The sequence below is a fragment of the Carassius gibelio genome, chromosome A3 (genome assembly GCF_023724105.1).
Source record: "Carassius gibelio isolate Cgi1373 ecotype wild population from Czech Republic chromosome A3, carGib1.2-hapl.c, whole genome shotgun sequence".
In the NCBI taxonomy this organism is placed as follows: domain Eukaryota; kingdom Metazoa; phylum Chordata; class Actinopteri; order Cypriniformes; family Cyprinidae; genus Carassius; species Carassius gibelio.
Window position 1 is genome coordinate 12,606,692 of NC_068373.1, and position 25,219 is coordinate 12,631,910.

At 38.4% G+C, this 25,219-nt stretch overlaps 1 protein-coding gene across 1 annotated transcript in view; it reads right to left on the bottom strand.

Moving 5' to 3' along the window:
* Nucleotides 1–1,701: 1,701 nt before the first annotated feature.
* LOC127947067 (tumor necrosis factor receptor superfamily member 16-like) overlaps nucleotides 1,702–25,219 on the bottom strand; it is a 36,818-nt gene continuing 13,300 nt past the window's right edge. The window contains exons 4-6 of the mRNA XM_052543996.1: nucleotides 16,592–16,814; nucleotides 11,279–11,475; nucleotides 1,702–6,713 (exon numbers count right to left, since the gene is read on the bottom strand). Of these exons, the coding sequence (XP_052399956.1) occupies nucleotides 6,661–6,713; nucleotides 11,279–11,475; nucleotides 16,592–16,814 (473 nt within the window). The 3' untranslated portion in view covers nucleotides 1,702–6,660. The remainder of the gene's footprint in view (nucleotides 6,714–11,278; nucleotides 11,476–16,591; nucleotides 16,815–25,219) is intronic.

Here is a 25,219-nt window from a genome sequence, read left to right on the forward strand (position 1 = left end):
TTTAAGCAGACTAATAATCTAATGACTGTTAGCTGACATGTACAGTACTTGCTAAATTATTATACTTGAAAGTCTAAAGCTGATTATCAAAATAAAGTGTTACCAGGTTTTACCTTCTACCCATTTGTTTGAGTTTTCTCTCCGTATATCCATCTCTGTTTGTCTCTTTCTCTCTTTCACTTCCTCTCACCAATAATAGCAGTAGTTTGTCTGTGTGTGTTTCTATGGACAGATTCAGTGACGTCATTCTTCACTTTGTAGGTCTTTGCTTTGTCAAAATGAATGTAATTCAACATCGTTAATGTCCATTTTTATGAGGAGATCTTTTAATCTCAAGTTTTAGCTGACTCATGGTCCTAATTTAGTATTTGAGGGTTAAGGACAAAAAAGGAACAACTTATTTGATTAGTGACTACATTTTGCTGTGGTAGTTAGTTTGTCTGGCTAATCTAAGTGAAAGTGAATGCAGTGAGAGTGGAGCTTAGCTCTTACACCCTGCTGCTCATAGCTGCCTCAAGCCTGCTGACAGCCATCAGTGGGTAAAGGCTCTGATGTACAGGCTTTGTAAAGAGCAGGATCTTGTGCAAGCATTGTTCTCTTGAGCGGTTTTCACACACATTGTTTGTATGGGCATTTCTAAATGATAAAATACACTAACAGTCAACAGGCACACTTCACTGGATTTATTTCACACAAACCTCTTCATCTAAAGGCTTTTTACTTAATGCTTCAAATTTGTTTCATAGACAAAAAGAAATTGTATATGGATTATAATATGACTGTACTATTACTATGAATAATGTGTGCCCAATCCTATAGTGATCAACATCCATGCAAGTACCCACAGTTTATGAAGGTGTGCAGTTATTTTGTATTTTTTGTAATAATGTATTTTCGCGTTCTCTGGGTTTCAGCATGAATGTGAACAGCATTACGATTGCAGTGACTCAAAGGCTGGCTCTAATAAAGCATATGGATGCGCTTTGTTCTGTGGTTTGGCAAACACTTCGTCTAAACATATTTTTCTGCCCAATTTTTTACAGAATTTAAAACAGTTATCACTGCCCATAGAGACGAAGTGAAATTGAAAACTTTTTTGTCAAAAGGTCTCTTTAGAAAAGTGAAAGACTCGTCAATAATTTAATGATCATACATCTGGAATTATTTATTTCAATTTATGTATTGCCTGCACTAAAAGAACAAAAGAACAATGCAAGAATAAACTTTAAATATGCATGTTGCTGAAAGACCGATAAAAAATAAAAGACCAAAAAAAATTTCTAGCGCAGCAAATTTCAGACAGTTTTACAGAAGGAATCTGATGCTCTGCATGTGTTGTTACTGGGGTGCAGTTCTTAAGCGCTTTGTTTTGGTTCATGTATATTGGCAAGATGTGGATTTGGGGCTAATATTAGTTGTGAAGCCTCTAAGTGAATAACTTCAACCATGGGTCATGAGTTTGGTGCTTGATTCATGTTTCCCAGGGTGTTCACATGACAAATCAAAACAGAGTGTCTAAAAATGTAATTATGGATATTTTTCCTTCAGACAACATCAGACTTTGGTCAGAACAATTAGAAGGCTCTGACTCACTCACTAGTATAAACCCATTGAAGCCATTAGCATTTAGATGTTTAATGTGTTTGAGGCTTTATATAAGTCATTGTTCATGATATTGGCATAAAATCTTGTGGAACCAAGTGAAGCATTTTTTTTTATTTTTTTATCACAGCTAATGATGGAAACAGACTGTGTCATAGCAGTCGTATTTGGTTTTTATTTCATATAATTCTAATGCTTTCATTTCTTGTTTACATAAGTGTAATGTCATAAGACCTTCAGGAAACAATTTACACAATGTAATGTACAGCATGGATTACGTACAGAGAACATTCAGCTCTGATGGAGGGATAGGTTGAACAGGGGAATTGATTTTCTTAAGCATCATGTGGAGGTTCTTCCTAAGTCGAGTCTCTTAAATGTTATATAGTCTCTATTTGAAATAATAGGTAATGTACAATCCCTCTTTACATCAACATATCTGCAAAACACAACATTTAATACATGTTGCCAATTTATAGGCTTATGGGTGAAGAGTTCAAGGTTTGTGAGGTGAGTGCATAAAGTGGTCTGATGTGAATTAACAGACATTGACATTTCTATGATACTTTCAGTTCTTCGGGGAGGAGGGTGCATCACCTATTCAATGGGATGGATGTAACACATACAGTATTTGTCTTTTTACACTGCAAAAAAAAAAAGAGGGGATAATTAATTTTCTTTATTCTTAAGCAGTTTTTTTTGTTTTGTCCAACCCCCCACCCCCAAAAAAATCATAGTGTAAAATACAATTACTTGAGAGACAAATTTGTATAAAATTGCAATAATCATTTTGAGAGAATATATAATTACATTTTTCTTACCCAACTGTTAAACCATTTTAACCATAAATTAACTATTTTGTGGTTGGAGTTATGGGGTAAAGGAACTTAATTCAACATAAATTCTCTGAAAATGTCTTAGTTTTGTTTCGATGTTTAGATTTTTTAACTGAATAACATACAAATACTGTTTGTGTAGGCATTTCTCAGAAACAGAATAATAGATGAAATTCACCTGAATGTATTTTACCTGGATAATGACATATTGTTTTGAAATCCTCATCAACATTTTCTTATAACTAAAGATTAACAAGATAAAAAATAAAAAGGCAAAAAACTATCACATATAATTAACACAGAACACACAGGCAAAATAGATGCATAAACACATGAAATCAAACTTGTTGAACACTGCTCAAAGACACCTGACAAATCCACAGGCACTTTCTGGTTCAAATTCAATCGGTTTTAAGTGCTACGACAGTCAACTGTCTCTATAAAATACTGCTCTCAGAGAATACATCTATTTGAAATGTAAAAAAAAAAAAAATGTTTATAAAAAATAAAGAATTACTGTACTGAAGTAGAAGTGAAGAAAGATGGAGAGACAAGTATGGAGTTTTTTAGCATGTGAATATATTGCAAACAAGTTTTGTTTTCATCAGATACACTTCTGGCTGTTTTATTTATGGCAACTTTGGCACATTCCAGGGAACTGATTCAAGACTCCATCTACCAGTTGCCTTCAGTTGTTTTAGATGCTTACTGATTAATGCTTACTGATGCATAGATGCCTTTTAGATGCCAAGCACAAGTCGTCTGGGTTATATGTGAAACACATGGTAAATGGCTCTCTCTCATACTTACATTCTCAGAACACAACAACCAATCAGTTTAGCATACTATGAAAATATAGCCATATTTTCTATATATTCACATGACCCCCTCTGAGAAGCATCAGTCACTCAGACTTCTCTTGTATTCCCGCAGACAGACTGATCTTATCTTGATCTCATCAGGTTCTCTCAAGTAGGCTAATATCAGAACAAACATCAGCGAAGTGTCCCACGAGTGAACGTTCAACCCATCATGTGCATTAAACACTAGCATGCGAGCAACTCTAGAAGCCAATGATATGCTTTGCTGATTAATGGAAAGCACAGCACCAGGGGAGATACCCGCAACTGAAGCTGTTTAAAAGCTGATAGAGCTGAAAACCTGCCTGCCAAAAAACAGGAGGCAGAGATGTTCCATCCGACTCATAAATCAAACTTTAAGGTAATGCATGACTGCAAGTAGGAACTGAATTAGAGTATAATAGTTTAAACCAGTCAGTAACTTGCATTGAGTACAGGAATAATAGCCTTGCTGAAAAATCCTGCTTAAACTGGTAGTGTTTTTTCTCTTTCTTTCTTTTTTTACATACCAGTATAAGGTGGTCAAGTTGGCTTGTGAACAAAGGTGGCAGGTCAGCCAGCTAAAGACCAGCTTAAATCATCTGAAATATTGCAAAATACAGCTAACTGCTTAAGATGGATTTTGGGGGTGAAAATGCATGGTCTTGTTCTATCAAAATGTGATTTCCTGTAGAATAATCATTGATGTATACTCTTAAAAAGAAAGGTTCTTTATGGTTATATTAAGAAACTGTAACATCCATGGAGCCATTCCATTGCACAAAAGACCCTTTATAGTGAAAAAAGGTTCTTTAGGTAATTCAAATGTTCTTAACACTAGAGGAGAAAACAGCTGATGGCTAAAAGGTTCGAGGAACCCGAAATAGTTATTCTATTACATCGTTATGAAAACAACTTTTTATTTTTGAGTGTAGGAATATAAGTGGAGCTGAGAGCAAAAAAAGTTGGATGGTGTTTCCCAGAATGAAGAGGCAGAGCTCGAGGGAAGGGAAGCAGAGCAGAGCAGAGCCCCAGGAGAGTGAACTGACTGTGGGGAAGAGAAACAGAAGGCTTCAGGGGTAATTACTACCTGCCTGACAGGAATGTCTCACGCATGTTTATTCCAGAGCCTGACAGTGAGCGCGTTAGAAATGCAACAAAAGACATTAGATACTGTGTGTGGATAAGATATGAAATATCCATGTTAGGTCCCTAACATCTATTTACAAGTGCAATATCCATTGGACGGATAGAAAACAGGAAGCAAAGGACTATTTTTCGCCATTATATTTATTTTGTTGAGTGTTAAATTGTTTGTTTGGTTAGACCATTCCCATTGACTTTAACGCTTAAAAAATAATGTTAAAGTACTTCTTATTGCCGCTTACTCCAGGTCAGTGATGCATCCTAACACTTTTTTCGCAGTGACCATGACAGCTTCCAGCACATTACTGAGATGGCTGAGTAATTCATACCACATTATAGCATCTGAATCTGCATCAGCATTCATGGAATGTAGCCAAGATGGAGAGTAAGAAAGAACAAATGAGGTGACAAAAGCTGATGAAAACCTAGACAGATGACTCATCAAGAGCTACAGTAAGAGTCAATGATTGTAGAGTCTAAGGGGGCTTTCACACTGGCAGTTAAGTGCGGAACGGGGCACGGTTCTCATGAAAAATCGCTAATGTGAACGCTGTCATCGGACCCTGGTGCGCACTGGGGTACCGAACCCGAGACTACCTGGAGAAGGTGGTCTGAGTTTGGTTGCTCCCGAACTGTGGCGCGGTTCGCATGAATGTGCAAGCAACACGGACTCAGGTGCGCACTTGTTTAGGAAGTAAAGTATCCCGTGCATGCTTAACACTGTCGATATCATTGTTTCCTCAACACACGAGAACCATGAGTGGCAGGGGAACGTTGTGGGACACTGAAGAGGTGAGGTGCCTCACTCAAATTTGGAGAGAAGAGAGCATACAGGAGTAAGATAAAACTCACAAACAAATTACAACTATGCTCAGTCGCGTTGTGTTCTCCATGCCTTTTCCGTGTGCGTTTGCAATGACGTAAGGTGACTGCAAACGGACCTGGGTTCGACCCTGGGCGCCGGGAACAATCGCGCTCGGGTAAAAGCCCAGTGTAAAAGCCATCTAAGAAAGAAAACATGCTTGAAAATATGCTGTTGGGAAATCCTAGTATTGGCTGCACATATGAGGATTGTAAATGAATTGTCAATGAACAAACTTAAATTATTAAGGAGGTTGATAAAGTTTCCTCAAAAGTACTACAGGAATCATTACTGGAATCATTATCAAACCTGTGCTGCTAAGATGAATTCCCTCCAAATCTCTATCAAACCTGAAAAATGATATGAATGATTAATGGCAGGACATAAACATGGTGTTTACAGCTAGGAGTGCGTGATGGCATGAAAATAGTTCTGTAGCTCTTTCAGTTCTGGTTTCTGTTTGCTTTGTGACTCAAATTTCTGAAGAGGTAAGGCAAGAAGATCTAGGCAATGAAACCTACACTGCAGTAACTAGAAGAAGGCAGGGAATATGATATGCCATGAATGGGTTTTATAGAGAAAAAGTTGTGAAGGAGAGAAAAAGGAAGGCAAGCTAAATATAGATCCAAGTCATTACATTATTAAAGGTCAGCAAATGTCACAGTCGTGAGTTGTTGCCAATAAACGCTGACCTGAGATCAGCTACTTTGAAACTAAATGGCGACGGGTAGTTATGCATTACAACCCCAACAAAATTTTAACACATACCTGGAAACGGCTGAATGAAAATGTGTACAATTCTGATTAAATAAAAGGCCTTGATTTTATAGACAAAATCTATTAATACTTCAAAGATAAGGCAAAAACGAAATCCTTATTAGATCAGGCAGAAGGCTCCAGATCAAGGAACCATGGTGCGACTGCTTAATTGCACGATATCCACGAAGACTGTGATAGTGTCTCTTTACGTCCTCTTGTGAAGCCCGGGACATCCAGACTTTGTGTCACAAGGCTGTATTAATACATCTGAGAAACCCAGTATATGTTAAACATCCATCAGAGTTTGTGGTGGATTTCAGTATACACTATGGTGAACTTTCTTCAGGGTAATAGGCTTATGTTTATTTAGAAGTAGCAATTTTGAGTCAGTGATTTTTATCGCTGAGGTGGAACCACTGTTGCTGTTGAACCCAGCTCATCAATGAATCGTCCATGCTGGATTCAAAAGGATCGGAGTTCTTGTCTCTGTGTCCCTTACTGGATGGTCATCATGGATTCACTCCTCCATTCTTCTCCTTCTGCCTTCTTGTTTCCTTCACTCCAGCCTCTCATTCTCTCTTTACTGTTGATAACGTAGCATTCTCTTCCTCACTGGTTAGGCCTGAGGTGGAGGGGAGTCAGGCTGAGCCCCTCCATCCACTCTCACCACTAGAGGAATAAAGAGAAAGAAAATGTAAGTGGTTCATAATTAAATTCTTCAAGCAGTAAAGTTTGGGACTTAGCAACTATACTAATTTATTGTTTACGGTTTTGTTATTTACTAATTTAAGTCATTTTCTACTCTGGCTTTGGCAATTTTGATTTTAGCGAGCTGGTTCATTCAAAGGATTCATTTTAAACACTTGTTCCTGAAACTGCATTTTATTTAAATAGTGCCGATTTGTCCCAAATTATACTTGACTGCATAAAAACTTCTGTATACAGGATTAATACTGCACACCAATCAATTTTTTGTAATTACACATAAAAGTTTGAGGTCGGTTATTTATTCATTCATTCATTCATTTTAGCAGTCAGATATAGTCACAAACTGTTTGAGCCCCTTCCATTGGGAAAAAGATACAGGACAATCAGAACATGCACAAACAGACTGAGGAATAGTTTTTTTTTTTTCAAGAGCCATAGCCCTTATCACACCTCTTTCCTTTACGTGCACAGACACAGTTGCGGGAAACTGAAGACTGCTACAAAACCTAAACTTTCTTCCTGTTTCCAGTGCACAGAACACTGTTTAATGTTTGTCTCTCCGCACTGAATTGTTATGCACTATAATGCTATAATGCTGTTAGTCTCTGAGAGTTACCAAACAAATCTTTGTTATTAAAAATAAGATACAAAGATGCAAAAAAAAAAAAAACTGTAGTTGAATCAAGAGTAGCGAATGATTACGTCTTTTAATATTTGATTAACATAGAGACAGATCAATATTTTATCATAATTATTGTGTAAATATTTAATACTACCCAAAAAATTCATTTAGGTTGTCCGGTCAATTTTGACAGTGAACACCACAAATGTCACTCCCAAATGAACAATACCCAGAGGGTTAAAGAGATTTGTATTGTGCACTGCCTCATTTCATGTCAAAAAGAAATACTTGAAGAAAAGTTCTTCTCACTAAATGACATGCAGGTTCCATTTTTAGCCGGTTTGAGGCGAGCAGCGAGCAGTCCCCCTGGAGCTCTGAGCATCCCGTTCCCCTCTGCCTGCCCTAACCATTTAACTGCAATCACTACTACATTCAGCCTGAGACACAAATGCCTCATTTTCCCACTAACCCTTCAATCTGTTGTCAATTGTGGGATGCCATGGAAACAGTTCCGGAATGCTGCAAGTAGGCTTTTAGTTCTGAGGTACCGTTTTGTCTGGAGCAATTCAGAGCTGTGCCATTTGTGTAATTCCCCCCAACAAACATCTTTTTCCCATAGCAGTCTATGACATCATAGCAGTCTACTAAGGAAAAAACTGTAGTTATACCCATTTTTAATATATATATTAAAAAGTAGTTATTATAGTTACTGCTCAATAATGGCAAATTTACAATTTTAGGGGATAACCCCAAAGCATATGTCTATCAAGCTGGAGAATATTTATCATATTCTGTGCAATCTTTCTGTCAAACCTGGAAATTAGTCTTTTGTAATATTTATATATAGCAGCTTCTGTCATAGTTAAATATAGTTCAGCAATATTATGCAAACTATATGCAAAGGCACATATACAGAGGGCAATGGAGTGTCTGTGAGTCTGACTCACTTAAAAAAAAAAAAAAAAAATTCACGCAAAGAAAATTCTTAAACTATTGCAAATTTGAATAGTTAGTGAGGTGAGGGACATGTACCTTTAAAAGGATAATTCACTCATGAAAATGAAAATTGACATGATTTATTCACCTGTGTTATTCCAAATCTGTGTGACTGACTTAATTCTGTTAAACAAATAAAATATAATACGTTTTTTTTTTTATGTTAAGTATTTCACAGAAGTAAGTAAGTCACACAGGTTTGTAATAACATGAAGAAAAAAGTGAAAAATACGTGCACTAATAAAATGGAAAAGGCATGTGAATGGATGAGAATGAATCTGAAAGGAATATATAGAAAGAAACCAAAGCACAGAGTGATATAAGAAAGATAGCAGAATGCCTGAAATTTGCTATGGTTCATGCCGTCCAGCCTTTGAACAGCTCAAATGATGCACAGCCCGACGGGAATTTTCCCGACTCTCCGGATTAGCCGCTCAGACCTTGGCAGTTGGCGTGACTGGTCTTCATGTTGAGCAAGTGTGGATTCATCCAATCACAAGTGCCCAAACTGAAGAAGAATTAATTCCTTTAAAAAAATTAAATGCCCTTTCACCTTCATCCATCTCCTCTGATATCCAGTCATCCATTCGTTCATTTCCGAGAGTCTAGTGAAAACTTGGGAGAGTAAAAGCTGCTAGAGAGTGACAGAGAGCAACGGAGAAATAAATCACTGGTATACTAGCATTAACTGCTGACTGTTTGTTAGTAACTCCTCCTGAACTACTAACACAGCAGGTTCAGAATAGTTAATCAAGTTATTTGTCACTCCTAATTGACAGCAATAGACAACAGAAACCAGTGATTCTAACTTAGAGTAAAATGAAGAGACGTGTGCAGGCAGGAACTGCTGATTCGGCGGCACATTCACTTGCCTCTTGGGTGCTTTAACAAGATTGCCCTATTAGATAAAAAAAAAAAAAAACATTTGCACACATATCTGAACACACTACGTGAGTCGTCTGAATGTTTTAAAGAGCAGATCATATCGGTATCTTTGAAAAATTTTTTGCAGTTTGTAACATAGCTATCCTTCAATGTAAACAGTCTGCAAAGTTGTTAATCAAAAAAGTGCATGATAAATAAAGATATTGTCTCGCAAAAGAAAGAGTAGACTCTGAACCGCCTTAATGAGTCGTCATATTTTCAAATCTTCTCCCTGTTACCTGCTATATACATCACAAGGTAAAACATTTGCATAATCCTGCCTGCCCACGAAATACGAACACCCTGATCTGCCCACAAACACTTCCGCTAGTTAGTGTGTTTACATCATGCCGACACAATATTAGGACACTTTAAAATATTATATGATTTAATGATTCCATAGAAGCAGTGGAAAACATTTATATCACTCTGTGACAGTTTTGGTTACCACTGACTTATGAAAATTAATAGAAAACCACTGGGACATACCTCAAAATACTCTGAGAAGTATTTTCTTCCACAGAAGAAAGAAAGTCATACAAATTTAGAGCATATAACTGTGATATGTAAATGATGACAGAAAAGCATCCCATTTTCATGACTTTCCCCATTCCATTGAAAGTATTAAAAAATTATATATTTATTTTACTCTTTACTGCATTTACCATTATATTGTGAATTGCTTTTACTTTCTTTCTTTCTTTCTTTCAAACTGGACTGATGTATGACAGTGAGGTTAACACAATGCCCTTTGCTGATAGAACTATTTTCAATAAATGCAAATGAAAATGCTGCAATTTATTTATTCATTAAGAAGGTGCTTTTAACAGTAATGATTCACTAAGGCCAGTACTTTTTTTCCCTTTCTCTCTCTCACGTACACAGTTGTGTGTAACATTAGATATTTGACATTTTAATATTTAATAAACTGTTCTATGTACTAACCTCTCTTTGTAAATAGACTATGCTGATGCCATTATTATGGTCTTTGATTTCTCTGTTCTGTGATATTTCCAGGCCTTAGTTACAAAGAAAAAAACTGTGATTATTTCTACCTCAAAAGCACCATTTGATGATTTTGTTTTGACTGTTTAGTTGAAGACAACTTATGGCACACCCTTTTAGATATTTTATTCTCTTGCATTGATTGATTTTCTGTTCTCTCTCTCTCTCTCTCTCTCTCTCTCTCTATCTATCTCTCCTCTCTCTCTCTCTCTCTCTCTCTCTCTCTCTCTCTCTCCAACAAGGCAAGACAGATTTTTTGAAACCCCTTTTGCATCGATTGTTATTATCTGCAGTTCCTTTTGGATCCCCTAGTGGTGTGAAAGTTACACTGGACTTTTAAATGCATTTTTGTACTGAATCAATTTCATCCAGTGATATGCATATATTTAATGTTCTTCCAACCGAGACCATTTGTCCTCAGTGAAGATGTTTGACATCCATCTCTGCACTTTGCAGAAGGTTGAATCAACATGCCCACTTTATTGTTGAGCTGTAATACCTCCCTGTCTCGCCCCCATGGCATCAGTCCTATGTGAGGGAACTAGTGAAATGTAATCACCACCATCTCGTGGTCTTTTAAATATTATTGAACAGCACACAAGCGATTTAGAGATTTCCCTGGAATGTATGAAAGCACCACTTTGGTTTCTTTTCAGGGTTTGGACGTGTATATCTATGCAGTTCTCAACTTGTGTGTTCCTTTTAAGATCTGAATGATAAACGTTGCCTGTTGTGTCATCCACAACCAGCCTTACATGGAAATGCCAAGTATATAAGATATGAAACTATGAGAGAGAATAGGGAAATGGGACAGGGAGAGAGAGTGAGAGATACTAAAGATACACATTAGAAAAGTGAGAGGAATGAAAGTATATCTATAAAATACACCATACAAAGCGATACTGACTCAACCAATGGCTTGCATTAGGGGGCAATGTGTTTGAAACTAACTTTTGAATATTTAGACTGGTGATCTTACCGATCTGCTCTGCTGCATGCAGCTGTGTGTGGGCCTGCGCCTGTGTCTGTGTCTGCGCTTGCTGCTCCTGCAGACTCTGGCTGTCCACCGAGATGCCACTGTCACTGTGTAGCTTCTCTCCCTCTGGAGATGGTGTCTGATTAGCTGTGGCTGCGCGATTATTAGCTGCCTGTTTATTCTGCTTGCAGCTGTTCCACCTGGAAGCCACAGATGCACATGTACAGTACAAATGAATGTAATGAGTGAGAGTAAAGCATAAGAAGCTTTCAATTTCAACAACAAACATGTTCACATAGTGGTGCTTTTTATTTAATATGCCAAAATATGTTTGAAATGTAGTCTTTATGTCCTTATTTTTCTCAATTAAATTTAATTAGATGTATTTTTATAATTTAAGTTAAATTAAATTTAAAGTTTGTAATTAAGTTAAATAACATACATACAGCAATGTAATAATTTAAAGTGCATAGGTTAGTGGGTAATTGTAATTAGCTTAAACAGTCATCTAAAAAAGGAATAGTTCACCCAAAAATGAAAATTAGCCCATGATTTACTCACCCTCAAGCCATCCAAGGTCTATATGATATTCTCCTTTAGATGAATCCAATCGGAGTTATATAAAAAATGTTCTGGCCCTTCCAAGCTTTATAATGGCAGTGGGTGTTTCTGTTCAACAGTCCAAAAGAAGTCCAATAAAACACATCCATCATAAAAAGTGCCTCACACGACTCTGGGGGTAAATAAAGGCCTCCTGTGGCGAATCTACAGTATGCTTTTTTTTTAAGAAACATATCCGTATTTAAAACATTATAACCAATTTTGAAAAGTGGTTATAACATTTTAAATAGGTTTTCTTACAAGAACAAATTGATTCGCTACAGGAGGCCTTTATTCACCCCCCAAGCAGTGCAAGGCACTTTTTTATGGATAAATGCAGTTAATTGTACTTCTTTTGGACCGTTGAACAGAAAAGTCTCAGTTATGTATGTATGTAACCCTCATTCCATGAAGAAGGGAATGGAGATGTCATGTTGATGGCCAATGAATGGAAAATCTCACCAGAGAGACCAATCTACTTGAGTGTAAACTAAACGAGCCAGTGTATGCAATGATTGCATCCAGCTACAACTGATCGCAGTGCAAGTATAAATAGGCAGCAGGTGCCATGCATACTCAGGTTTTTGCTGAGGAGCCGAGCCAGTGACGTGGCTGCTCAGCAGTGGTACAGCAACTGTGGCAACAGGTCATGACATCTCCCTCCTTCAGGTAATTAGGGTTGCATATGTAACCAAGACGTTCTCTTTCAGTCAGCCACTTTAGACGTCACGTCGATGACCTACGAATTAGGAATCTCTACCAAAGAGCCACATATGCTGCCCCTTTCAGTGTTCTGTCCAAGCCTCCTGTGCCACTTTGGATTCAGTCAGGGCTCGCAACTGAAAGTCCAGTCACTGTTGTCTTAACACTACCCACTCAGTGAGATTGGATAACACTGGTAAAACACATCAGTTCTACTAGGAACAGGAATGTTGCGGAAGCCCCATCCTTCCCGAAGGTGGTCTCAGGTGGCACTTACACATATGGATTAACTCCTTTAGGAACTCTGTACATATGTAAGATTTAGAGATGGTTATAACACCTTTACAGATGGTTATAGAGATGGTTATAACCCCCTTGATGGTTATAACCCCCCTTTCTCTCTGCCAGGGTAACACAGGCTTATGCTATACTGTGTATAATAAAACACATATGGGATCCACTTAGGTCACTACATATGGCACCCCATCCCTCTACAGGTTCTCATGGATTCATCAATTAAGGGCCTGGCAGAAGACGCTTTACCACGTTTGGCTGCCAAGGGAGATGAGGTCTACAGGGTGTAAATTATGCACACTTTGTAGCAAGTATCACAATTTATGAAATAGCAAGCTGATACCTAGCCGGGGCCTCTCAGTGCTTCTACGTGTTGTTAGGGATCACCCAGCACAAAGCTTTAGAAATATCTGTCAGCGAAGTGCCATGAGCCAGTGCCCAGGAGGATGCAACACTCCTAGTAGAGTGAGCTCACAACCTGAGTGGGCAAGGCATGCCTTGTGTCTGATAAGCAGGACAATGGCATCCATTATCCAGTGGGCCATCCTCTAATTGGAGACGGCATTCCCTTTCTGCCAGCCTCTGTAAAAGACAAAAGAGTTGCTCTGGAGCTTTGTGTCTGGCCTATGTATAATCTTAAAGTGAAGACTGGACAGAGGAAAGCTATTGCTGGGTCTCCCTCCTCCAGGGGCAGTCCTTGCAGGCTCACTACCTGATCCCTGAAGGGAGTGGTAGGAACCTTGTGCACATAGCCAGGCCTCAGACTCTTAGATCTCGGTCAGCCAGCCCAAAATCTAGGCAACATTTGTTGACTGAAAATATGTGCAGGTCCCCTACCTTCTTGATGGAGGCCAATGCAACCAGGAGCAGAGTGTTCATTGAGATAAACTTTAGCTCTATTGACCGGAAAAGGCTCAAATGGGCCCTGCTGGAGTGCTCTAAGTACCAGACTCAGGTCTCAAGAGGGTAAAAAGGGAGATCAGGGAGGGTTCAATCTTCTCGCCCCCTAAGGAACTTGATGACAAGGTCATGTTTCCCTACCATCTTCCCCTCCATGGGTCATGATGGGTGAAAATAGCAGTAACATAGACTTTAAGGATGGAAGGAGACAGCCTTCACTCCAATCCTTGCTGCAGAAAAGAAAGCATGACTCTGACTGGGCATCTCCAGGGGTCCTCTCAGTGAAAAGAACACCACTTGACGAACAGGTTACACTTCAAGGAGTAAATGTGTATCGTAGATGGTGCTCACGCCACAGTGATGGTGTCCACTACCTCTTGGGGTAGAACCTCTTCCATCCAGGGACCAGTCATGGAGTTTCCCGAGGTCCAGACTCGGGTGCTACAGGGTGCCCTGTCTCTGAGAACATAAATGCTTCCTCAGAGGAATCCGCCAGGAAAGGGCTTTCATGAGGACCATCAGGTCCGGGAACCAGGTCTGGTTTGGCCAGTAGAGCACAATGAGCAAGACCTGCTCTTCGTCCTCCCTGAATGGGGGAAACACATAATTGCACAGTCCCGACGGCCAGTGTCCCAGTGTGTCCGTGCTGAGTGTTCCCACGGTCAGGGAGTATAACAGCTGGCAGTGAGAGTTTTCTATAGAGGCAAACAGCTCTACCTGTGCGACTCCAAAAAGTCTCCAAATAAGCTGGACGTCTGAGGATGGAGTCTCCATTTTTCCGGGAACGCAGCTCATGACAGCCACTTCAGCCACACAGTTGAGGAAAGTGACCTCAGATGCTTCTGACTTCAAAGGAGGAGGTGGCAGGTGAGTTATGACATACAACAGGATTGCAGACCACCTTGTTGGGTGGTGTATGCAATGGTTGCAGTGTTTTCCATACGGACCAGTATGTGCTTGTCTCATAAGTCCCCTTTGAGATGGTTCAAGGCAAGGCATACTACTAAACACTTCAAACAACTGATATGCCACTGCATTTGGGGGGCTGTCCATACCCCCAAGACTACTTGCCCTTTTGTATTTGGCAGCCCAGCCGGTGGTGGAGGCATCCATGTGTACCACAACATGCCTGGAGACTTGGGACGGATGCACCCGAAGATGCATTTCTGTGTCAACATCTTGAACAGTAGCTTGTTAAGGGCCGGTTCAAGACACACATGTCCAAGATTGGTCATAATCCGACGTAACCGCAATTGGGGCAGTGTGGTGGAACACAGGGACCCGGCTTAGGCAGCTCATGGGCAGGCTGAGGCAGAGTCTGAGTGTGCAGTACAGCACTTACCTGGTTCCATGGTTGGAGGGTGAGCCTGACAGGATCAGAATGATGATACTGCTCGGCTCTAAAGCCAAAATCTGAGTATGCGTTGCACTGGATGCCTATTTATACTTGTGCTACAATCAGCAGCAGCTGGATGCAATCATCACATGCCAATGATCATTGGCTCTTAGTTTACAATATAAAGCCACATTTCCACCACTGGAACTTTACCCAGGAACTAGGGACTTTGGGCTGGTACTCGTGTGTTTCCAACACAGGAACCAGGAAAAAAATGCTCCTCAGAAAGTCCCTTCTGGCGAGGTAGCACTTTTTCAAAGTTCCGTAACTTCTGGGGGCGGGACTTGGGAGGTAAACATGTCGATTGGTTGAGTTCACGCAGCATTGATTTCAACCACCATTTATTCAGATAATTTTTTTTATATTATTGTTATTGTGTCATGAAATGTAATTTTAAAAGTATTTCAGGTGAGAATGTAGTTGTTTTAAACTCAAATCTTTCTTTTAAAGACAATGCCTATTTAAAATTGTGTTGTTTCACCGATTTCGGACACGGTCAGCTCCACGCGATCAGCTGTAGCTCAGTGCTCATGTATCCGCCTAGAGCAGTCTCAACTCGGCTAGTGCTTCTGATATGTGCTGCTGGCTCTGATGTCTTAAGTACATTTCCCTGAACTAAGTACATTTTTGCTGCTATTATTATTTTTACATGAAAAACCAAAGGAGGCAGTGGTATTTGATATCGGATTTCGTTTTCTTGTAAATATACAGTGGTGAAAATTGAGGTAGCCAAAGTGAGCTGACTGATGTTATGAAGTACGCTGCTGTTTGCAGAATAAGCGGATTTGCTTTGTCGCGGACATAATATATATATATATATATATATATATATATATATATATATATATATATATATATATATATATATATATATATATATGTATATGTATGTGTTTGTGTGTGTGTGTGTGTGTATATAAAGACCTCTAACACTAGCTTGCTCTACTCTTTTTTTATTCTATATTCCGTGTACTGTGTAAACCTAACTGAGACTTGTTATAGCACTTATATATATATCATTGTTCTTTTTGTTGTTTTTGATTGCTTCCACTGTCCTCATCAAAATGTAAATGTAAATGTAATTTTCATTTTGGGTGAACTATCCTTTTAACCTTTGTGATATGCTGAAAATCATTTTCCTGATTTTGGTGTTTCCAGTCAAAAAAACGTTTTGTAGTTCTTTTAGGAACAATGATCTGAGCTTATACACCTCCATTTATATTGAAAAAAAAAATTGTGGATGAGTCAATATTCACAAAAAAAAAAAAAAATTAATCCAAGATTTTTTTAAGCAATTTTTGTAGGCTGGCTATTTCAGACTGGGAACACCAGAAGTGTAATAAGGTTGGGGGGGAAATCCCCCAAAAAGTATGAAAATTATCACATTTGTCTTTATTTAAAGATTTTTCCTCTCTTTTGCTCACCTCTTAAAGATGATGTAAGCCAGAAGGCCGACTACAACCGCTGCAAGGATGGGGCAGTAGATGGGAATCAGGTTCTCATTTAGCCCTCTGCCAATGAAGTGAGGGGAGCTAGGTTTGGGTGTTGTGGCATCCCCTCCGGGGTTGGGGCTCCACAAACCATTTGGATCAGTGACAGACGTACTGGAATCACTAGCGAAAGTGGGATAGGTAGGACTCATCGGATCTGGAACAGAGAGAAAGACAGTCACACATATATTAGCTGCGAATGACTGGACACAGACGCAAACTTAGGTTGAAAACTTCTGCAGTCTGCTATTGTATCTAAATAAAATTCACACTATTTATGTCATTTAAAATGCTAATTGGATATTGAACTGAATCTAATGAGACCATTAGTAGAAGCTGTGAAATTTACCAATGGCTGTCTGGATGGTGTTATATGATATATGGCATTTTTCACCCACTAAAGGCACTATTTGTCTTTCTTCCTCTCGCTATTGATTTGATGCATAATTTATACAAAGGCAACCCCCCATAAACTCCTCCCAGTTCCCAACAGCACAACAGTGGCCGTCCACTTTTTCAAAGGCCTTTGTGTCAAGAGTATTTTTCCCATTTATTGGCTCCATAGTCATTAAAAAAATAAATAAATGAACCAGCATTACAATCACATTACAAACGTTCAGTTTAAATCAGTATTAAAAATTACTTAGAACTATGAATAATAAATTATTCATCCAGTGAAGCTTAGCAAAGTATGGTGCAATTTAAAGCTAATGACTTTCAGTCATAAATTCAGTAAGTTTTACATTTTATAGAAAGCAAAACAAATATTTCTTTGTAGGAAATAAATGGCTTTTACTTATAGAAACCAACTGTTGCACTTACACACACACACACACACACACACAATTTTGCTTTTGTTTTACTGTTGAACTCTTCACTCTTTCTCAAGAAAAGACTCTAGAATCAACTGGAGATTATTATAGTTCATGTCTTTCATGGCTGTAAAATTAGTGGTGACAGGGTTCAATCTGGCTCAACAGGAGATCTTCACGATGCCATGACTGTCTATAACATTCTCTTTCTCATCTGAACTAGTCCAGAGCAGCCATATGTGTGACTGATTAAGCATTGCTGAAACAGAGAACCTTTTTGCAAGAACTTTGGTTTGATTTAAAAAGAAGCTCCAGCTAAAGGAGAAAGGTGCAATTTATAAAAACAAGAACCAGCACTCTTGATTTACATGGATGAACCATTTAGAATTTGGAAACTGCCGTTGATCTCACCATAGTCTGAAAATTCAGCTTACGCTGGCTATTGACCAGCCACCATGTTCTAAAAGCCAAAAATCTCTCTGAAAGGGATTCCAGTGATATTGTTGTCTTCCTTGTAGCACCATATTCCACAGGAATAAATAGAACTACAGTGCGTTCAATGGATTGTACTGCTGTTTAACAAAATAATGATAATTTAGCTCAACATCTTTCCAAAAACTTTCAGGACACAAAAACTCAAAAAAAAAAACTCAAAAAAAAAACTCAAAAAAAAAAAACATTTTTAAAAGATAGAAGTTATGAAAATGACATGATCTAGGATCTTGAATACAGTGCAAAGACTGTAAGTCTATACTTCACAGCCTTGTTTTAATCTGCATTAAATTCAGTATGATATCTCACCTGATCTATTATTAAAAGTTAATAGTTTTTGTTATTATTATAGTTATAAGAAACCAGCTACTCAGTTCCACAGCTCCTAGCTTATTGCATTTACTTCATTTTATAGTCTATGAAGTGTCTGTAAAATATGAGTCCTGTTTGAATTGTAAAGTCATAATGAAAGTGACTTGGTCATGAGCTGTTTAAAGGGGGGGTGAAATGCTATTTCATGCATACTGAGTTTTTTACACTGTTAAAGAGTTGGATTCCCATGCTAAACATGGACAAAGTTTCAAAAATTAAGTTGTACGTTTGAAGGAGTATTTCTGTTCCATTTCTGTTCTGTTTGACGCCGGATTTGCACATCGTTTATTTCTTAAGGATGATGCAGTCCCAAAGAAAAAGGGTCACGATCGTGTGTTGGAACCGCATGCGGTGAGTAAAACTGCTTCAAATATCTCTGTGTTGTTAACTTAGCTATCGGCGTGTAAGCACATCAAGTAAACAACATGCGATGTTGTCATCAAACTGCACTTTCCACATGTACAGCTTAAAATAAAAAAAAGACGACTTAGTGGAACTTAGTCATTTTCCAAAACCGCTAAGCAAATATATACAGTTTCAGTACATACCACATAGAGACTGATTGCTGATCCTGATCTTGTTCAATTTCAGCCTCTGGATCTGATTCTGGATCATAAATGAACGGCTGAATCTGACTGTTATCCATGGTTTGTTTTGGATGATGGTTTTTTCCTCAAGGTAATGTCACAGCTTCCAAACGCTCTCAATGCAAAAGCCTACTCGCACTCGTGATTCTTTAGCTCCGCCCACACGTCACGCCTCCAGCCACTCGTGTTTTTCCGGGAAAAATCGGTACAGACTATCTTTCTCTTATGAATATAATAAAACTAAAGACTTTTTGGAGTTATGAAGGATGCAGTACTACTCTATAGGTACTCAAGATTAACAGGATATTGAGTGAAAACGAGCATTTCACCCCCCCTTTAAAGATTAGATTAATTAAAGAACATTGTTTTCTAGATTGGTTTGCACACATACACACAGTCTTTGGCACACCTTTCAAACGTGCGCATCTGAAGGCATGTGTCACAGTCCTCTTTCTTTTCTTTATCTGTCTCTTTCACTTAGTGTCTCTCCCTCAGTATCTGTCAGTCTTCTCAAGACCTCTCCCAGCCCATCTCCTCCCTCTTTCTTAATGGAAACATTCATTTGTTTTCTGATTGCATATGCACCAAGTTAAATGGTTTCTGAAAATGCTTGTTTTTTTTCTGCCTCTGTCTCTGATTGAAAACAGAGTACATGAAATTGCGATATGTGTACGTTAGGGATGCACGATATTGGATTTTGGCCGATATTCGATATGCCGATATTTTCAAAATAATTTTGGCCGATGCCGATACCGATATCGATATATATACAAATATATACTGATATATTTAAACTTTAATTTTACTGAAGAGAAATCCATGTATCTCTTCTGTACTGATTTTACCATAAATTTATTATTTTACAAATGTAGACAGACATTCACATCTGAAAAACAGGTCAATTATTTCACTTGGAGAATATCGGTTTGGCTCATCGGCAGAAATATTCATATCGGCCGATACCGATAATGGTCATTTTAAGCTTTTATCGGCCGATACCGATATTGTGCCGATATTATCGTGCATCCCTAGTGTACGTATTTTCTGCCTGACTTCGCTTGAAACCTGAGTGAAATGTGTTGTTGCTTTTTTGGACTGAAGCTTAAAAACACAGTCAAAGGTTAACAATTTCAAATTCTTCTCTCTTTTAAGTTTAATTTTGCTTCTTAACTGGGCATTTTCATGATGAAGTGCCAAGTGTGAAGTGCTTGTTAACCCTCAGCTGGGTATCTTTATTCTACTCCTCTCACAGTGCTGTTTGGAAGGGATTGTATTGCTTATCTGGTAACCCTTTTCAAGTTTGTTATAATTGCTCTCTTTATCTAATAGAAAACACTCTAAAAAGACTGTACCACACAGCAATCCCTATTCTCTCCTAGAGTGTGTGAGTGTGTGTGGGGGGGGGGGGGGGGGGTTGATAGACAGGAAGGGGAACGATAAGAGCCTGATGGGTGCATATTTGTATGAATGGATAGATATGAACAGAAGCTTTACTGTTAAGTGCTCTGATTAGCTGCAGTAATTACACTAGCAGCACACACACTTATTTATTGGTCTTAAACAAGGATTTATTATTTAATAGATATAAAAAAGAGAAGTTCTTGAATTTGAGGCTATTTGTTCCATCTGTGAAACTGTATTTTAGTATAGTTTCAGTTTTCCCCCAGTTATTTTAGTTTTTATTTTTATTTTAGTTAACAGAAATGTTTTCATGCAGTTTTAGTTTTTGTTTTATTTAATGAGAACAATGCTGAGTAAATATTCTGGTTGCTCAAGTAATGGTTAAGAACATAATTTCCCATAAGATGTCATTCCATGTTGACATAAAATCAGTTTTTATGCAGCAAAAAAATTACATCCTGGATAGAAAAGGTGTGTTAATAAATTGTAACTTTGCATATCAATGTAGTTATTGCTAACTCAAGCTAAAACTATTAAACAAACTAAAATTATTTCAGTAATTGAAATAATGCTAAAAGAAAATATCAATATTTTGTTAAGTGTTACAAGCTGATTGTGGATAGATAAGATCCCTGAAGTTGCAGAGACTAAAGTCTCAAAACCAAAGAGATATTCTTTATCAAAGTTAAGACTCATGCCAGGTCCCCCTAAAAGACCTTGGTTAAACACGTCCCCACATGTCTATGTCACTATTTGGAAAAATTTGCATAATGCCACCCAAATGTTCAAGCAAAGAAAGAAGGTGTGGTTTCAGTAACCGCAGTTAGTGTTGAAGTAGTCATATCAGAGAGAAGCTGTGTGTATCTAGGCGAAAGCAAAAGCACTTCATTTGGCCTTCTAGTAGATGGATTAAGGATTCATTAAGATTATTCACGACAGAACAGCCATGCATTTTTTGGATGACTGTTTCGAACCTAGAAGAGAGGGGAATTCTGACTTTGCTACGACAATCTGGTGCTTCTGAATCAGCTACTGGAAGTATGCTTTGTTATTAGTTGAAGTTTCTGCTATTGACTGTTCAAATGTGGAGTTTTGCATGTTGTGTGTGTGTGTGTGTGTGTGTGTGTGTGTGTCACATGTGTGTGTGTGTGTGTGTGTGTGTGTCGCGTGTGCATATGTGTGTGTGTGTGTGTGTGAGAGAGAGAGAGAGAGAGAGAGAGATAGAGATAAGGTTGGAGTCAGCTGTCTTATCCGTCAGTAGCTTGTGTACTGCAAAAACATACGAGCATCATCACTGTATCTGTCAAGCGACTCTGTTCCCCTATTGGGCTTGAGCTGATGGTAAAACAAAGGACATCATTAACTGATTACGCGATTATGGAAAGGGGCGTTACATTTCTGACAATTGCTTGAGTGCTTTTTAAAAAGCATCATACGACCCCTTTAAAGATTGGGAAATGAAACCCGGAGTGGAACTGGAGCAGAATGACTACACACCTCTGATATTTTTCTGCATGTGTGTGTATTGGAGTGTGTGTGATGTAGTAGCTGCAATAGAGGTCACAGATTGAAACCCGAGAGTAAGAAACTCCAGCGGCCTTATTGATCCAACAAAGGAAAGAGCTCAGTACATCTCTCTTTTTCTGTCACACACTCAGACACATGCCACTTTAGTCCATATGAGCTGCAGGAAGTGAATCACCATGCATCATAGACCACCAGCGTAGAGAGATGGTCATTCAGGCATGTGTGCCTTTGACTCCTACTGTGGTCATTCTCATGAAAGAGCTTGTTTTTAATGTGCCACCCCTCATCAAAGGGCACATAAATTAATGACCACCAGAGAGATAGACATGAAAGGGTCAAAGATACACAGACAGAGAGTGAGATGAATAGAGAGAGGCAGTAAAGGTCACGTATAAGGTCATTTTAAGGATGATAATGTGGTGCTCGCAGAGGGTGGTCATCTGTACAGAAATACACAAGGATCTATATGACTGTGTGTGTGTGTGTGTGTGTGTGTGACAGGGCAGAACAAGGCTGCTCTGTGCTGATCACATTATCTTCAGAACAGTGTTGAGGCAGATATTTTGAAACTGTGGCTTCTAATTATACAAGCTAATAATAAAGTACTGAATTACAGTCAAATTAAAAAGTACCTTAGTTAATAATAAAAGTAGTTTGCAACTTTAAATGTAGTTATGTTTAAAATATACACAATAGCATTCAAAAAGGTTGAATGAAAAAGGTTATTGCAAACCTGATTTTTCCTTTAGAAATCATTCTAATATACTGATTTGGTGCTCACAAAACATTTATTTTTAGCATTATAAGAGTTAAAAACAGTTGTGCTGTTTGTTTTTTGTGGAAAGTAGGACTTGAACATTACAGTTAATAAAATACACCATGTTTTGATAAGTTACTCTCCGGTGCTGCTAACGGAAACACAAAACTAGCTGTCACATTTCAGCACTTTGCCCATTTTTTCTGTTTGTGTCTCTTCTATCTTCTTCCTTTCCTCACAGGAAAGAGGCTGATGAGAGTCACAAAAGAGCAGAACCTGCTGCCAGTGAAGCTTATCATGTGTGTGTGTGCGTGTGTGTGTGTGTGTGTGTGTTTAACTGACAGCACTTGCAGATGTTTTATGATTTACAGATTCCATCTGCAGGGATATCTCCTTATATCTCCTTATGCTGCACACTTTAAGCTACAATACAGCACACACACACAGCAGAGCACTTCAAGTCACAAACCTGAAACACTTTTTTAGCAAACATTCACTTAGTAAATCTGCTAAAAGTGTGTATTTTGTTGATATTAATTCTTACTTTGATATTAAAGAGGTCATAAGATGCTTTTTTAAAGATATTTTTTTTACTTTGGACTTTGGAGTGAGCAGGGCACGTGCGCGTGATTAAATAGTCGTTAGGAATGCATTTGGCAAAAGGAGAAACAAAATTTGCTCATTATCTTCAGCTGGGATGTTCCCATGACAACGCAGCAAGTGTCCATCAGCAGATGTCACTGTTTTACTATCATAAATATGACTTTTTTATTGTTGTTAGCATAACTGTTGCAAATAAAAATGCATTTTACATTATATATATATAAATAACAAAACTTTTAAAATATAAAATGAATATTATTTGTATGTCAGTGTCCATTAGTAAATCTGCTGACAGACACGTGCTGCGTTGTCACAGGAACATCCCAGCTGAAGATGCCCTGCTAACTCCAAAGTCCCCACTCCAAGGGGATAGGGATGATCACTTCCATTTAGAATTTGCCCAGGAACCGTTCGGTAACGATACTAGCATTAGCACATCCCTAATTCTGACATGTTTAAATGTTCAAAAACACATTATTTTTCAAATACTGTACATTATTGTAGGTCCTCTATGCCCCGCCTCTCTCAAACGCATCATTTTCTACAAGTCCCTGCTTCCGACAAGCAAAGTCTGCTCTGATTGGCCAGATGACCCCAGTGCATTGTGATTGGCCGAATTTCCAAGCACTTGACGGAAATGTAACGCCCCTTTCCATAATCAAAAGCTTCAGAATAAATGTAGTTAATGATGTCCTCTGTTTTACCATCAGTTCAAGCCCGAAAGGGGAACAGAGTCACATGACAGACACAGTGATGAAGCTCATGTGTCTTTGCAGATCACAAGCCACTGATGGTTAAGACTTCTTTGAACAGTCAATGGCAAATATTTAAAATAATAACAAAACTTACTTACAGTAGCTGATTTAGAAGCACCAGATTGTCATAGCAAAGTCAGAATTACCTCCTGTTCTAGGTTCACAAAACGGTCGTCCATGAAATGTGCTGCTGTTCTGTTGTAAGTAATCTTAAAGATTCCTAAATACATCTACTTCTGGAAGGCCAAATAAAGTGCTTTTGCTTTCGCCTAGATACACACAGCATCTCCCTGACATGGCTGCTTCAACACTAACTGCGGTTACTGAAACCATGTCTTCTTTCTTTGCATGAACACTCTCTGTTTGTCTGTGTGGACAACATTCAGGAAACCTGTTTGGATGTGTTTGTTGCCATTAGACTTTTGAAGAAGTTCCATCAGGTCCCACTTTACCTTTTTTGTTGTTGCCCAGGATGCATTATTACACATTAGTGTTTACACTATAGATTCCATGTGAACACATGCATTTTTAGCTATCTCTAAATGTGGTTTGAGTGATCCAATTACAAAGTGGTTTGGACCCCCGTTTACACAGTTAGGATTGTCCATTTGTGATCAGATCACCTGAGACAGATGTTAATCCGGGTGTGACACACACATAAACCAAAGAGCCACGGCTGACAGTAAACCCCAAACTGACAAATCCAGCCCAATCCTTGACCCTCACACACATACAGCCCCAGGCTTCAGACATCAGACAGTCCCACCACCCAAGCACTAGCACACTAATGCAATGACACGCCACATTACATGCCCTCTCCAGCCATGAAAACAGAGCTTTCTCTGTGTGTTTAGTTGAGCGTGAGTCTTAAAGAGGTAGAAAAAGGGCCGTCACTTCATTTGCTACAGTCAGAGTGTCTCTTAGGTAAGCACAGTCCTAACAGAAACAAACAATCACCTGGTTGTGTTTCCTTAGTTTATGAAATACTAAGGACTTTGAGAAGAACAATAAAGTTATTTGATCATTTTATATTTTAATATATAAGTTTATTATTCCACACTGTATTTTTCCATCTAAAAGTATAAAAATGTAGTTGTGACTGTATAAGTGCACATTTTTAATAGTATATCAAGCTTATTTTCGTGTTTGTGTAATTTGTTTTATTTTGTAATTGTTTGCATTTTTGCTATTGTTAATGTCTGTATAGCAAATTTTAAAATGTAGAAAAATTCCAATCATATATTATATTATGTTAT